The sequence below is a fragment of the Crocuta crocuta genome, unplaced genomic scaffold, assembly GCF_008692635.1.
Source record: "Crocuta crocuta isolate KB4526 unplaced genomic scaffold, BGI_CrCroc_1.0 scaffold13, whole genome shotgun sequence".
Taxonomy (NCBI): Eukaryota; Metazoa; Chordata; class Mammalia; order Carnivora; family Hyaenidae; genus Crocuta; species Crocuta crocuta.
In genome coordinates this window covers 62,935-77,610 of record NW_027530007.1, presented here as the reverse complement: position 1 = coordinate 77,610, position 14,676 = coordinate 62,935, and the positions used below count along the sequence as shown (strand labels likewise).

Here is a 14,676-nt window from a genome sequence, read left to right as displayed (position 1 = left end):
CAAAGTGTCCCCCAACTCATGGCTGCTGGGAGGGACCTGGCAGAAGCAGCAAGGAACCGTGTACCCCAGGCTGGGGTGCCAATACCTCTTGCCATCTCTGCCTGCTCCTCACCCGCTCCACTCCCAGAAGCTGGGGACCCAGAGGAGACCAACTATCTCTTATAAGATGGGGTCTCGTGGTCAGAATCAGTCCCTTCCCAAAGGGCAAGGACCAGGGGTTCAGGGATTTCGACAAAAGAACTCACAAAAACCATCTCTTTATTTATCATTCCTGCCATACAACCAGTTTGCACAAGCGGAGGATGGGTGGATTTTGGAAAGAAAAGAGCATCTGGGTATAGACCCTTCTGGAAACAGTCTATACACACTGCTATGGCTGGTTAGACTCAAAAAGCAATTTAACAATAAACTCTACAGAATCAGAAATGTATGAAAGTGTCAAGGTGGCTGCTGGCTGGTTTCTTGCCTCCCCATGGGGGTCAGAGTTACGCCCATCAGTCCTGTGCAAAGGTCCTGGGGCTGGCCTGGGGGTTCACCCGGACTCTTCCTGGGGACAGGAGCAGTCCTGCTCACCCAGCAGAAGTGTGCCAAGGGACAGGCACATGGGGGTGTGCCCACGTGCCGTGGCCCCCTCAGGTTCCGTGGCTTTCGAGCGTGTCTCTGCATCCTGCCTTTATGTCCGCCCTTTGAAAGTGTTCATACAGGTATAGGTTCCTGAGAATTTGTGGATCTCTTCCAGTGCAGCCTGTGGTAGTATGCTGGGGGAGGGGGGAGGGAGAAGAGAAGAGAGTCAGTGAGGACACCAGCCACCAGGTCATAGTAGAGCAGGGTCCCCAAACGCTGCCCCCACCCCTCTCTTCAAGCCACGCCCACCCACCCGGCCATGGAGGAAGGGCTTTCAAGTCAGTGGATAAACAATGTTTCCAAGGTAAAGGTAAAGGTGGCTGCTGGAAACAAATTTTCAAAGCCACATTCTTAGCATCTTGGAGCCAATAGGTATCCAGGAGATCAATTACTTCTCACAAGCCACGTATGCAACAAATATTTGCTGTGTGGGATTGAGGAGTTAAGCACCGTTACCACCTCCTCCGGGGAAACTTCCCAGATTCACCCCCAGGCCTCTCATTGGGCTCCCCAAGGCCCTGTGCTTCCCCAGCGGGCCCTGGCAGGGTCCTTGCTGCTTCTTTGGCAAGCCCATGGGTGGCAGATACTTTATCTCTGATCCCGGCCCCACAGTGTGGGGCTCGGCACAGAGGGGGCCCCAATCCATTTGCTGAATCAAATTGAAGGGCCCTGGACCACTCCAGGTGCAGGATGGGAAAGGCTCCCTTCCAGCCAGAGGAATCTGGTAGGCTCCCTGGGGGCGGGGTAGTACTAGAGTTGAGCTTGTAAAGATTTCTTTTGAGGGGAGTGGGAAGGGGGTACAGTGCCTGGGGTGGGAGTGGGGGTGGCCTCTGCTTCTCATGGAAAGTAGTAGAGGATAGAACAGGAAATGCAGGCTACAGCCTTCTGTGGAAAGCACTGAGCTGTTCTAGACAAACCAGCTTTTTTCTAGAAATGTTCAGAAAATGTTTCTAAGAAGCTTCTAAGTCCAAGGTGGAGGGTGGCGGCCTCATCCTGGTGAGGACACGAAGCTCTACCCTCCTAGGGGCTCACAGAGGCAGCCAAGGAGCATGTCAGAGCCGCAGTCAGGATGGACTAAAGGATGCAAAGATGTGGCCCAAATGCCCCCAGACGCCCCCCGCCCCTCTACTCTCTCTCTGAAAGAGCTTTGAGTTTGGAGAACAAAGGACTAGCTGACGTGTCCCCCTCCGTGAGGAAGCTTCTGGGCCTGCAGCTGGAGCCACTCCTCAGCCATAGACGCACAGCCAGAGGGGAACCTGGGCTCCTGGGAGCTGAGGTCTGAAGGCACTTGGGCGCCTTTCAGGTCAGAGGGGTTGGGCGAGCTGGGGCTCCGGGGCCGAAGCTCTCCCTAACGCACCGTGTTCAGCTGGGCACCTGGAATGGCCCCTTCGTTGTGGGACTGGGATGGGCAGGGTGAGCTGCTCAAAGTCTAAAAAGTTCTAGGAAATGCGATGCTGAGCCAATTCTGAAGGAGGAAGATCTCTTCTTTAAAGCCTGCCTCCTGAGGTCGTCCTGGTGTATTTTCCTGGAAAATACTGTCCTGGTACCTCCCATCTGGGAGCATTTCTGTGAATCCCTAACATTGCAATCCCTGTTTTCCCCATTAGATTGAACTTCTGAAACCCGGGGGGTCAAGGACCAGTCTCAGGAATGACGGTTCTCAAAGTGTGGCCCAGGAACACTTAGGGGACACCCGAAATCTCTTCAGAGGCCCGTTTTTGTAATAACCCTAAGACACATTTGCCGCTGCACCCTCTTCTCTCATAGCGTGCGGCTGAATTTTCTGAAGGCTCTGTGACATGTGACATCACAACCCATTAGACTCAGAAGCAGATATAAGAATCCAGTTGTCTTCAGTTAAGTCAGGCAATAAAGAAAGAACTTTCCAAAAATGCAAAACAACGCCATTCTTCCTACTAAGTAGTTTTTGGAAAATACACTTTTTGTAACGAGATCGTATTTATGTTAACAAGGAATGGATTTATTACTGCTGATCGATCCATTTTTTAAATATAAATAAATACATAAACCTTGCAACAATTTTTCTCCGTTTTAATTTCTCATACGGTTACTAACAAAGGCTGGTTTCCTGTCCACTGCAGACATGAGTAATCGATCACAGATGTGCTTTCTCCTCCCGCCTGCCTCTCCCCAGCGGGGGTTCCCCGGTGAGCCTGGCCCCAAGCTTTCTCCCCCAGCCCGTACCTTTTCAAGATAATGAGGGCATGCATTGTCCACGGGAGAAGGAGGAGGGCCTGATTGAGCTGAACCGCTTCCACCGTCTTCCGGGCCACGGTCTCCGGCTTCAGCGGGGGGAAGAGGTTGGGGAACCTGGTGCGGGATGAGACACTATGGGTTTCTCCTAGAGAAGGAAGCTCCTCTACGGACCATCTCCATGGCTATAACATCTGCGGACCGTCCCTCTGGCTTCTCCTGTTTGGGAGACTTGAGTCCCCTTTGGAACACTCTCCCCAAACCCCCCCCAACCCCGCTGCCCCAGAAATGTCAGGAGTTCCTCCTTCCCCTTCTTCCCAGTGAGTCTCGCCTGGAGAGTGGAGGTCTTGGAGCCCACCCCCGGGACCCATTCTCCAAAATGCTGCCTTTAAAATGTTACCCAGGGGCGCCTGTGTGGCTCAGTCAGTTAGGCATCCGACTCTTGATTTTGGCTCAGGATGTGATCTCACAGTTTGTGAGTTCCAGCCCCACGTCGACTGTTCTGGATTCTCTCTCTCCCTCTGCCCCTCTCCTGGGCTCACTCTCTCTCTCTCAAAATAGACATTTTAAAAAATAATAAAATGTCACTCAGCTCCTGCTGCTGCCCGGCTCAGACCCTCTCCAGCACTGCCCACAGCCCTGCTGAATCTGGGTGCTGCCCACCGCCTGACCCCTCTCCCTTGTCACTCTGCTCCCGAAATCCAGGCCAACCTCTTTGTTTCTGTCGCCTCAGCTCCCTGCCATCTCAGGGCCTCTGGCCAGCTGTCCCGGTTCTCGGCCCGTCCACTCTGGGTGGCCTCTGATCTCCCCCTGCTAACCCCCTCGACCACATTTACCGCTCGGCCTCGCCTGTCTGCTTGTTTGCTTGTCCGTGGCCTGTCTCCCCCGTCAGACTGTGAGAGCCACAGGGCAGAGGTCTGGTCGGTCTTGCTCCCTGTTTTATCCCCTGGTGTGCCGTGTCTGGTATGTAGTGGGAGCTCGATAAATGCTTGCTGAACCGATGAACCCTGAACGACTTGCTGCTCCCCGAATGCCCCGCTTGCTGGTCCCCTCCTTGATTTCTTGATTCGCCAATTGAGCCAGTCAAACATATACAGGGCACCTTCCACTGGGTTGGTGAATGAATGAATGACTGAAAAAGCAGACGCCAGGGAGCTTTCTCAGGCCTGTTCGGAGGCCTCTGACCTGAGACCCGCACAGTGATGATGTTCCCTAAGTGTCAGGGCCTGAGCTAAACGCAACAGAAAGCTTTTGCTCCAGTTCAGAGAGAAGGGGGCTGAAGCTCTGGGGAGAAGGCGGGGCCCTAAGGGCTCAAGCCAGGCCAGCATGAGCCCCAGGCCACAGCTCTGTCCCCGTCCTCATTCACAGCTTGTCCCCCCATCCTTCGTGGGCCTGTAGGCGCAGGGCTGACCTGGATCCCACGAAGGGCTTGCGCTCAGGTAGCAGGAGCACTTAGGGTGATGAGTCACTGGGAGCTGATGTCACCTGGGCAAAGGAAACTCTGGAGACCCCAGCAGGGGCTCGGTCGGTCTCCGAGAACCCGCCGATCTCCCCCCACGCCCTCCCCGCCACGAGCTTCTTTTGCTATCCCAATGTGCCGCTAAGGTGCTCACGGCTCTGCAGCCTGGAAGGGCGGCCCCCGGGGGCCTAATGAGACGCATGTGTCGAGGAGCCGTACAGACATGGCGAACGGTTTGGTTTTCCAGCCCCAACCAGGGCCCGTCCTGCTGGCTACGTGGGGGAAGGGAAGACAGGATGGAGAGGGTTAAGCTCTGTGGGTACAGGGGGGCCCTTCCTAGTAACATCCTGCAGGGGATCCCGACAGAGAAGGCCAGCACTGGAGACTTTCTCCTTCCCCTCCTGGTGGGCGGGATGGGTGTACAGGGAACCGGAGGGGCTAGTATTCCCACGGAGGCGGGAGAAGACTTGCCGAAGAAGCGTGCTCGGCCAATCCCCGTCTGTGTGGCCCTGGGCAGGTAGCCTTGCTCCTCTGAGCTTCAGTTCCCACGTCTGGGAAGTGGGGATAAGAGCTCTCTCTCAGCGCTGCTGAGGGCCAAGTGCAACAGCGTTTGTAAAGTAGCTGTTGTGGCTGGGACTCAGAACAAGATCAATACATAGCAACGTGCAAACAACAGCTCGTTCATGGCCGTTCTTGCCAGAAAACCATCAGTTTTGTCCTAAACATCGGTCTCTACCTCCCCTCAACCCTGGGAAGCTGTGAATCATGGTTGGAGAGGAAGCCGATGTTTCTCTTCTTTCTTTCTTTCCTTTTCTTTTAGGAAATGGGAGTTGGTTAAACATCAATCATCCTTTTACGACCTTCCCCCGCACAACCCCAGGTAACTGACCTTCCCCTAGTGCTTACGACTTGCCAGGCAGGCTAGGTGATTCACATCTAGGAGCTCATCTAACCTGTGAAGAAGGGGGGACATTATCAATCCCTCCTTAAAGACGAAACCAAGGCATAGAAAAGCTAAGTAACCTGTCCAAGGTCACACAGAGCTGGGATTTGGTCCTCAGCTGTCTGGGCCCAAACTCTGAATCACTGTCTTGCATTTCCTTCAAGTCATAAAGAGGAAACTACCAGAAGAGGAGACAGGCACACAGCGAGAGAGGTCCGCTGATGTCCCACCTACTTCTGTGCTCTGGAGCCCAACTGAAGCCCTGGATTGCGCCCGCTCCTTTTCCATCCAGTAGACATTTACTGAGCACCTCTTGTATGCCCAGAAGAAAAGAAACCAAACCAAGANAGGGGGGTCGCACCAATATGGAACATTAACTGCCATTAAGCCTCTAAACACAGAATCCATGATCATTTGCATGTGAGTCAGGTGGAAATATGGATTTCTGTGGCACATGAAAAGTATGATCGGATAGGAAGAGGAATCACACATGCATTCATTACTGAGCATCTAGAATGCCCGGCTCTGCACCAGCTGCCTCACATGTATTATTTGTAATCTTCCCAAAGACCCCCAGAGGGAAATATTGTTTCCACTGTTTTACAGATGAGCAAAGTTAAGCTCAGGGAGGTAGCAAGACTGGCTCAAGATTTCACAAGTGTAGAGAAGCAAGGATGACCAAATCATTCTCAATACTAACAGCTAAGGGGGACGGAGTGATTCCCACATGGCTCATGCTATGCTAAATGCCTTCCACCAACCGTCTCATTAAATTCTCGCGATGACTGTCCACGCCATCGTCATGTGTGGAAAAACCTGATGTGTATAATTTAGAAGGCAAATCTATTATTATATGCTGCATTGTAAAAGCAAGGAAAGTAGTTGTTGGATAATTCCCCATTGTCGTCTGTCTCTAACTTTATGCCCCTTCATGACTGTACATCATTACAGCATCATTATTGGGCACTTACTATATACACATGCAGTATCCATGCCAGATCCCATTTTATTCTTATCACAGAACCCTAGGTGTGGACATCCTTATCATCCCATTTTATTTTTTTTTAATTTGAATGTTTATTTGTTTTTGAGAGAGAGCATGAGCAGGGGAAGGGCAGAAAGAGAGGGGGACAGAGGATCCAAAGTGGGCTCACTGGGGCTCTGTGCTGACAGCAGAGAGCCTGATGTGGGGCTCGAATTCATGAGCTGTGAGATCATGACCTGAGCCACAGCTGGACACTCAACTGACTGAGCCACCCAGGCGCCCCACTCATCCTCCCGTTTATCGATGAGCAATGAAGGCTGCAGTGGGAACTAATTGGACCCAGGGTCACATGGTACAATACAGGTATAAGTGAGTCAGCCACCTGCGGGGAGGTGAGCATGAGCTCTCAACCAGTAGTTCCCATTCCCCTGGAGTCCCACTGGCCCAGAGGAGAGGGGGTTGGGCTTCAGTATTCCTCTAAACTGAGCTATAATTTGCATACAATAAAAAGTGGAAATAAATCTTAAGTTGTATAGCATGATTAATTTTTACCTACGTAACTGCCACTTGGATCAGGAAGAGAGAGCATTTTTAAATATTCTAGGATGTTCCCTTGTGCTTCCTCCCAGGCTATGTCCCCATGCCTCCAGAGATGGCCGCCATTCTAATTTCTATCACCTTGGCCTGGTTTTGCCTGTGCTAGAGTTTCCCGTAGTGCATTCGTGCAGAATGCACTCTTTAAAAAAATTTTTTTAACATTTATTCATTTTTGAGAGAGAGAGTGTGGGTGGGGGAGGGGCAGAGAGAGGGAGACACAGAATCTGAAGCAGGCTCCAGGCTCTGAGCTGTCAGCACAGAGCCCGGTGCGGGGCTCGAACCCACAAACCGCGAGATCATGACCTGAGCCGAAGTCGGACGCTTAACCAGCTGAGCCACCCAGGTGCCCCTGGAATGCACTCTTTTAAAGTGTCTGGCTTCTTTCGCTCCACATAACATTTGAGATCCATCCACGCTCTTCATGTGTTAAGGCTCTGTTCTCCTGGGGAGTATTACACTGCATGCATGTAGCACCGATAGTTTGTAAGAGCTCCCTGACCTTAGCCGCAAGACCCTGAGCCACTACAGTGTCCCACCGCCTTGCACATAGAGAATCAGGCAAGAGACCGCAAAACCAAAGATAAAGGGCTTCCGTGACATTTATAAACGTTAGCTCCGTGCGTATTGAGCATGTCCTGGCCCGATCTGCTGTGGGGCTCGGCTTGGGGGCGGGGCGTCCCCGGCTCACTGACCTGACCCTCATACCCTGGAACATCTCGGTGCTGGTGTGGAAGGGCAGCACGGTGGTGGCGCTGACGCCCGGGCAGTCCAGCAGCCCCAGAGTCAGGCTCTCCATGAAGGCGAAGGCCGAGGCTTTGGACGTGCAGTAGTCGATGGCACCGGGGATGGCAGACAGCGCGAGCACGGAGTTGAGACACACGATGTGGCCATTCTGCAGCTCCAGCATGCGCGGCAAGAAGGCCTTGGTGGTCTGTGGGTGGGTGGGAGGTCAGTGTGGAGCTGCGGCGGCCTCCAGCAGCCCCTCTAAAGCTTCTGGGGGGCACGACTACCCTGGGCACATGCATCAGTCCGTGACTGAGCTCTCCTGGGACGGGAGGGGGCCGAGGCCCGCCCACTGCAGGGCACTGAGCTCCACATTTCTCTATGTCCAGATGTCTCCTGGGGCTGGCATTGCTCTTACCTGGCCACCTTGTCTTCCGACATCCCCCTGGCCTGAGCTCAAGCCCCGGTGAGCCTCTCCCCACTCCCCTACAGCACCCAGGAGGGCAGGACACGTCATTGTCACACCCAGGACCGGCTGTGGCCCAGGACTGCCCTTACCCAGAACTGGCCCAGAGTGTTGATGTGCTGGGACTTGAGAAGGGCATCATCGTCACTGTCCATCAGGCTCTTCCCATGGACCACGGCGGCGTTGTTCACCAGGATGGTGATGTCGCCCACCTGTGGGCAAGGGGGCCGCAGGGCCGTTAGGGCAGCTGGTCCTGCTGGGTGGCCTGCACCCACAGGGGAGAGACCTGCCCCCTCAACACCGGCTGTGTGCCCCTGGACAGCCACCTCATGTCTCTGAGCATCAATCTGGATTGGTGAGATGGAGCTGATGGCCGTACCAGGGTTGATCTGAAGGTTAGAAATACTTTGTGGCACAGAGCGTGTTTAATAGTAAGTGAGGTTATTGTTACATAGAAGCACTTAACATTTACCGTGTGCCAGATACCAAACAGGATGGGTTTTGCTCTTTTGGAGCTCACTGATACATTCTGGGTGACCAGGTGGCGGGAGTCAGGAGAAGGATCTTTCCAGAGGGGGACGGGACAGGGGGATGGGGCATTTGCCCCCCGCCCCCAAGAAACTCACAAGGTCTAAACTTCCAAAGGGGACAACAGGTGATTATCCCTGTTATGTAATCAACCCCCACCCTTAATCCCTGCCCCAAACAACACACACACACACACACACACACACACACACGAACACACACACACAGACATGCACATACAGCTTGGGCCAGCTTCTCGGACAGTCCCCAAACATGCCCCCAAAACAGCCATTCTGCCTTTAGCAATGCTCTCTCCCAGGCCAGGTAGGTGAGAATGTTCTCTGGCTATTGTCCTGTGTCCAGCCAAGCTCAGGACAGACCCTCCTGGGCACTCACCTTCTCCCGGACAGCTTTGGCTGTCTGGTATACCTCCTCCCGGTTGCCTACGTCGCAGATGAAGTAGTGGCACTCAGTGCCCATCTGCCGAATCTCCTCTGTCGTTTCCTTCAGGCATTTCTCAGTCCGGCCCCAGAGAACAATCTGGAAGGAGAGGATGACAGCACCAAACAGGATGATTAAATGAGCCATCGCGATTCAACAGTTGGCATTAGAAATTAAGCAGTTTGCCCAAGTAATTGGCAAGTCAAGTAGCAAGCCTCCCCGATTCCATTCAAAGACAGTGTGCCAGGCACATTAACAATATGACTTTCTAAAGGGATAGAGCTTATTCTGAAGTGAACAGACAGTTTCTGAGCCCATTTATGACTAGTCGATTGATGCGTTATTTACAAGTCTTTCTTCATGTTTATTTATTTTAGAGAGAGACAGAGACAGAATGTGAGCAGGGGAAGAGCAGAGAGAGAGAGAGAGAGAGACAGAATTGGAAGTAGGCTCCAGGCTCAGAGACTGACGAGGGGCTTGAACTCACAGACTGCGAGATCATGACCTGAGCTGAAGACGCTTAACCAACTGAGTCACCCAGACGCCCCTACAAGTCTTTCTTATACATTCCTTTCAACAGGATGCCTCCCACCAAACAGACTCTAGTTACCCTACATAGTCTGGAGCGACAGCACTCCCTCTGTATGGTGTTCCAGAATGTTCTCAGGAACAAGCTGGCCTTCTCATCCATTAGGTCTGGAGCCGGGTTTATGAGCACCAGCCTCCAGAATGGACTGGAAAGTCCTGGCCATGAGGCCCACAGAGGCGAAGTGGACTCCCCACCTAGCTGTGGTCCTACTGGGAAGAAGGTGAGAAGATAGGCACCGACGCTCCCACTGAGAAGGAAATGCTGTCATCCCCACAGGTAATAAATGTGGGACCCATTGCACTAGGAGGAGACCCTGGGAGGGGCAATGAATGGACTCTAACAAGGTTGGACAAATTTATGAATGGCTGGCCATAAAAGGCTCAGAAGAGAAGCCTGGTTCATTCTCAACCTTGCCCTAAGCAAGAACAACCCACCTCCCCATGACATGATGCATCCCTGGGTCCAGAGAGGCCCCTGTTGGTAAAAGGGTCAGAAGACAGGGTACTAAGAACCCTAATAAGATTCAGCTTCGTCGGCACAGGGGGACCGAGGCAGGGGCTGGAAGGCATCAGAAAAAGGAAGAGATGAAGTTTTCTCAGGGATTGGTCTAACGGGTTTCTATTTTTGTTTCTTCCTTTTTTCTAAAATTACCAGTGAAATTCCTCCTTGAAAAATGAAACCCAACATGGTACCCCGTGTGTGAAACTAGGTTTCTTCACAAGGAAGACATTTCACGTCCAACTACAGATTTTCTCCCTCTAGAAGAAACTAATGAGCACAGCAAGGTTGCATCGAGCAAGCAGGCATTTTCAAGTGGAGGTTAGAGGTGGCTCCAATCACACCAGCCCGGAATCTGATGGATTCTCCAGTCTGCTTGGTGACACAGTAGAGAGAAAAGTCACCAGACAAGCAGCTGGTGGTGGGAACAGTTCTATCAACTGTACACCTTAAAATCTCAGAACCTTAACTTAAGCAGAAAGGGCCCCCAATGGGAGTAGCTGTCAGGATACACAAAAGAACTGGTGTGTTCCCAAACTTGCTGGAATGTACAAATAACCTGAATAAAGCAATGGGCTTTGCCTTATTAGGAAAGAAAAAAAAGAGAGCTGGTGTTCTCCAATGGACTTGTTTTTTTTTTTTTAGTGCTTTAAAAACTTTCGGAACTTTTAAAACATGTTCATTTATTTTGAGAGAGAGAGAGAGAGAGAGAAAGGAGGGGCAGAGGGAGAGGGAGAGAGAGAGTCCCAAGCAGGTTCCACGCTGTCAGCGCAGAGCCCAAACTTGGGGCTCGATCTCACAAGCTATGAGGTCATGACCTGAGCTGAAATCAAGAGTCAGATGACTGAGCCACCCAGGCGCCCCTGAAATATTTTTAAAAAGATAATAAAAGGGACTTTTCACCCCCTGAAACATCCCTGGGAAAGACCCACCTAGTCCAACCACTTTATTTCTTATAATTAAGTCTTAAAATACAGGAAGTGTTTTACAAGGAAGGATTCCATCAGTGGCTTTCCATGACCGCAAAAGTCCTTCAAGGGTGAACGGACTGCAATTAGACAGCCTCCAAGGGACACTTTCTTGTCTACTGAACTAAAAACAGACTTAGAATATGTTCCTTCAGGGGAGGCAGGGAGATTCGCTTCAGGAAGAAGAAAACAAACATCTTGGAAGGCAACTGGGTGTAAGCATCCTCCACTTGTAGTCCTTATCACCCCAATTTCCTTCCATCCTCCCTTGTCACCCCATCTGTCTGTCTGTCTGTCTGTTCACCCACCCATCTATCCATCCATCCACTCACTCATCCGTCCAGCCAGCCATCAGTCCACTCATCCATTATCCATCCATCCATCCACTCATTCATCCATCCATCCATCCATCCATCCATCCACTCACTCATCCGTCCAGCCAGCCATCAGTCCACTCATCCATTATCCATCCATCCATCCACTCATTCATCCATCCATCCATCCATCCATCCATCCACTCACTCATCCGTCCAGCCAGCCATCAGTCCACTCATCCATTATCCATCCATCCATCCACTCATTCATCCATCCATCCATCCATCCATCCATCCACTCACTCATCCGTCCAGCCAGCCATCAGTCCACTCATCCATTATCCATCCATCCATCCACTCATTCATCCATCCATCCATCCATCCATCCATCCACTCACTCATCCGTCCAGCCAGCCATCAGTCCACTCATCCATTATCCATCCATCCATCCACTCATTCATCCATCCATCCATCCATCCATCCATCCACTCACTCATCCGTCCAGCCAGCCATCAGTCCACTCATCCATTTTCCATCCATTCATCCACTCATCTATCCATCCATCCACCCATCCACCTCTCCTTTCTTTCCTTCTACCCACCCTCTCTCTCACCATCCAAGCACCCTCCATCTAATTCTGAATATGTTGGCCTGAGGAGGTGAAGGTAATCTTTGGCCTCCTTTCTCCTCCCCTGGCCCCTGCTCAACCCTATCCCACCTCCAGATCCCCACAGGACCACAGGGTCTACACGGTTCCTTAGGGTCTGGCAGAAGGCAGTGCCTCTGAGGACTCTGAGAATTTCTGGACAAGAGGAAAGAGAAGGGAAGCTGAAAGCTGGGGTGCGTGGCAGGTGCAGGGATCCTGGGAGCACACGCAAGCACCTCAGAGGGTCCGGAGCGGCGACGCGCACAGGAGGCAACCTTGGGTTGCTTCTCAGCACACGCAGGTGTGCAAGGGGGTTCCGGCAGAAGGGGCACCCGGGGCTCCCGGCCAGATTAACTAACTCTTCCTGACCTGGCCCCTCTCAGTTCTCAGGTAGGGCAAGGAGGGTCAGGTCTAGCCCGCCCCTGGTCTGCCCAGGACACCAGCCGTCGGGAAATCAGGGAGGCCAGGACAGTCCGTGTGGCTGGAAGAATGCGCGGAAGAGGGAAACGGGCTGGGGCGAGGGGGCAAAGCGAGCGCTGTGTCCGCTCATTTTCCACGGGCAGGGGCCGTTTTCTTTTCGGGGTCTGCTGAGGATGCCCCGGTGGGCTGGCTTCCTGGCGCCTGTGCTCAGAGCCCCCAGCTCTCCTGGGCGCGATGACAGGTCCACCCTCTGCCGGCCCCGCCCCACCCCCACTGGGCTGGAAGCCCCCCTGACGGCCCTCAATCCCGGCTTGTTCATTTCCATATTCCAGAGCCCCGCACAGCATGTGCTGTTCGCTGGGTGAATGAATGACAGCTCAGGGCCACAGGTGGGTTGGGCGGGGAGGACGTATGAAGGCTGAGACCATCCCATCTTCCTTGACGGAGCCACTGATCCCTCAACACAGACTCGGCTTGGACCAAAATTCGGCGAGACCCAGATTTTCCGCAGAGCCTCAAAACCATCCTGGGGCTGCGCTGTGAGGTGAAGAGTCAAGTCAGAGGCTGAGACCCTTGAAGGGGGCAAGGGGTGAGTCTCAGATGAAAAAGAGGCTCAGGCCCACGCGTGCCTTGCTGTGGTCCTCTGGGGACGGGAGGTGACGGCGAGAACTTCGCTCGTGTCTTGCTGGCTCCTCCTTCTCCAGTGCCCGGCCTGGACCCCTCTGGGGACCCAGAGTCACTGACCAGGAAACTGGCAGGTTCAGCCCGGCAGGTCTACCCACACGGTCCCCACCCAGAGTCAGCGGGGGGGTGACTCCGGGCAGCTGACACGACAGAGGTCCCACCCAGTGACAAACAGAGGAATGGACGGGAGGGCAGGAGGCAGGCGTCTGAGAGGAGCGTGGGCTGAGCAGGAGAGGAGGGGGCGGAGGGGCCCCTCCCAGGACAGGGGACGGCTGGCGACGGCCAGGGGGCCCGGGATTCACTCAGGCCAGGTTCACAAAATGAGGGCCTGGGGTGGCTTCGCACTGGCGGCCTCCCAGCCTCTCTGGGGTCAACGGTTAGCTCCTGTCCTTCAGGCTGCGTGGAGAGAAGGGGACCAAGACGTCCAGCCTCCCAGGCCACGGCCACCCTGTCTGGCCAGGGGCCCCTGCCCTTCTCTCCCTCAAAGCTGCCCTCACCACAGCTCCAGCCAGCCTGAGCCCGAGGAGCCCCAAGGTGAAGGCCACTGTTACCCGCTTCTTGCAGCTGAGGAGACCGTGAGGCCGGAGGTGCTAAGTGACTTGCCCAAAGTCACCCTGCGTGGGCAGTGGAGGCGGGAGTGGAACCCGGAGCCCCTGACCTCAGGCAGATGCACCCCTGACCCCCAGGTGCAGTGGGGTATCCTGAGCTCTGAGCATCCCGCTCTGAAGCCCCCCGTGTCCTCCCAATGCGCCTGCCCAGCCCCGACTTCTGTCTCGCCCCGCGTCCACAGCAACCCCAGCCGTCTGCCCACCAGGACTGCCCGGAGGGCCTGCTATATAGACCAGGCACTGTGCCCAGCGCTAGGGACCCAACGGAGAACAAAACCCATGCGGTCCCTGCCTCAGGGAGCCCGTGCTCCAGGGAGGGAAGACAGTGACGGGCGAGAAGACAGTCGGACACAAATTATGGCGGTGGGATAAAGAACAAAAAGGGGAACTTCCTCTAAACTGGGGGATCGAGGGGCGCCTGGCCGGCTCAGTCGGTGGAACGTGCAACTCTTGATCTCAAGGTTGAGTTCGAGCCCCGCATTGGGTGTAGAGATCACTTACAAATAAATCTTTAGAAAATAAGTACACAAATTGGGAATTGATGAGGAAGCTGTATTATGCCCATTGTAGACACAAGGAAACGGCAGCTCAGAGAGGCTGAGCAACTTGTCTGAGGTCACACAGCAACTGAGTGAGAGAGCTGGGGTTTGAACAGAGGTTTTTCACAAGCATGCGCTCTCCCAGTAGGAGAAAAGCCATGTCCCTGCTTCATGGGGTCCTGTGGAGACTAAGAATGCAGAAGCTGGCACCCAACTAGTGTTCGGTACATGCTTTCTATTACTGTTTCTCGCGGAGACAAAATGCTGAGAAAATTACAGCAGTCTCTTAATACAGCCTCATCTGCAGCCCTTAGAACGATGAGCGCTTACGACATGGGAACATTCTGAGGGATCTAATGTTCAGGGAAAGAGCTGCAGCCCTGTCCATACAGGATAATCTCAACTCTAAAAACATAACAGGTTAAGGGAA

At 53.5% G+C, this 14,676-nt stretch overlaps 1 protein-coding gene across 1 annotated transcript in view; it reads right to left on the bottom strand.

Annotated features, from left to right (window-relative positions):
* Window positions 1-241: 241 nt before the first annotated feature.
* DHRS3 (dehydrogenase/reductase 3) overlaps window positions 242-14,676 on the bottom strand; it is a 39,779-nt gene continuing 25,344 nt past the window's right edge. The window contains exons 2-6 of the mRNA XM_077763776.1: window positions 8,936-9,079; window positions 8,104-8,223; window positions 7,515-7,753; window positions 2,830-2,955; window positions 242-758 (exon numbers count right to left, since the gene is read on the bottom strand). Coding sequence (XP_077619902.1) covers window positions 674-758; window positions 2,830-2,955; window positions 7,515-7,753; window positions 8,104-8,223; window positions 8,936-9,079 — 714 coding nt within the window. The 3' untranslated portion in view covers window positions 242-673. The remainder of the gene's footprint in view (window positions 759-2,829; window positions 2,956-7,514; window positions 7,754-8,103; window positions 8,224-8,935; window positions 9,080-14,676) is intronic.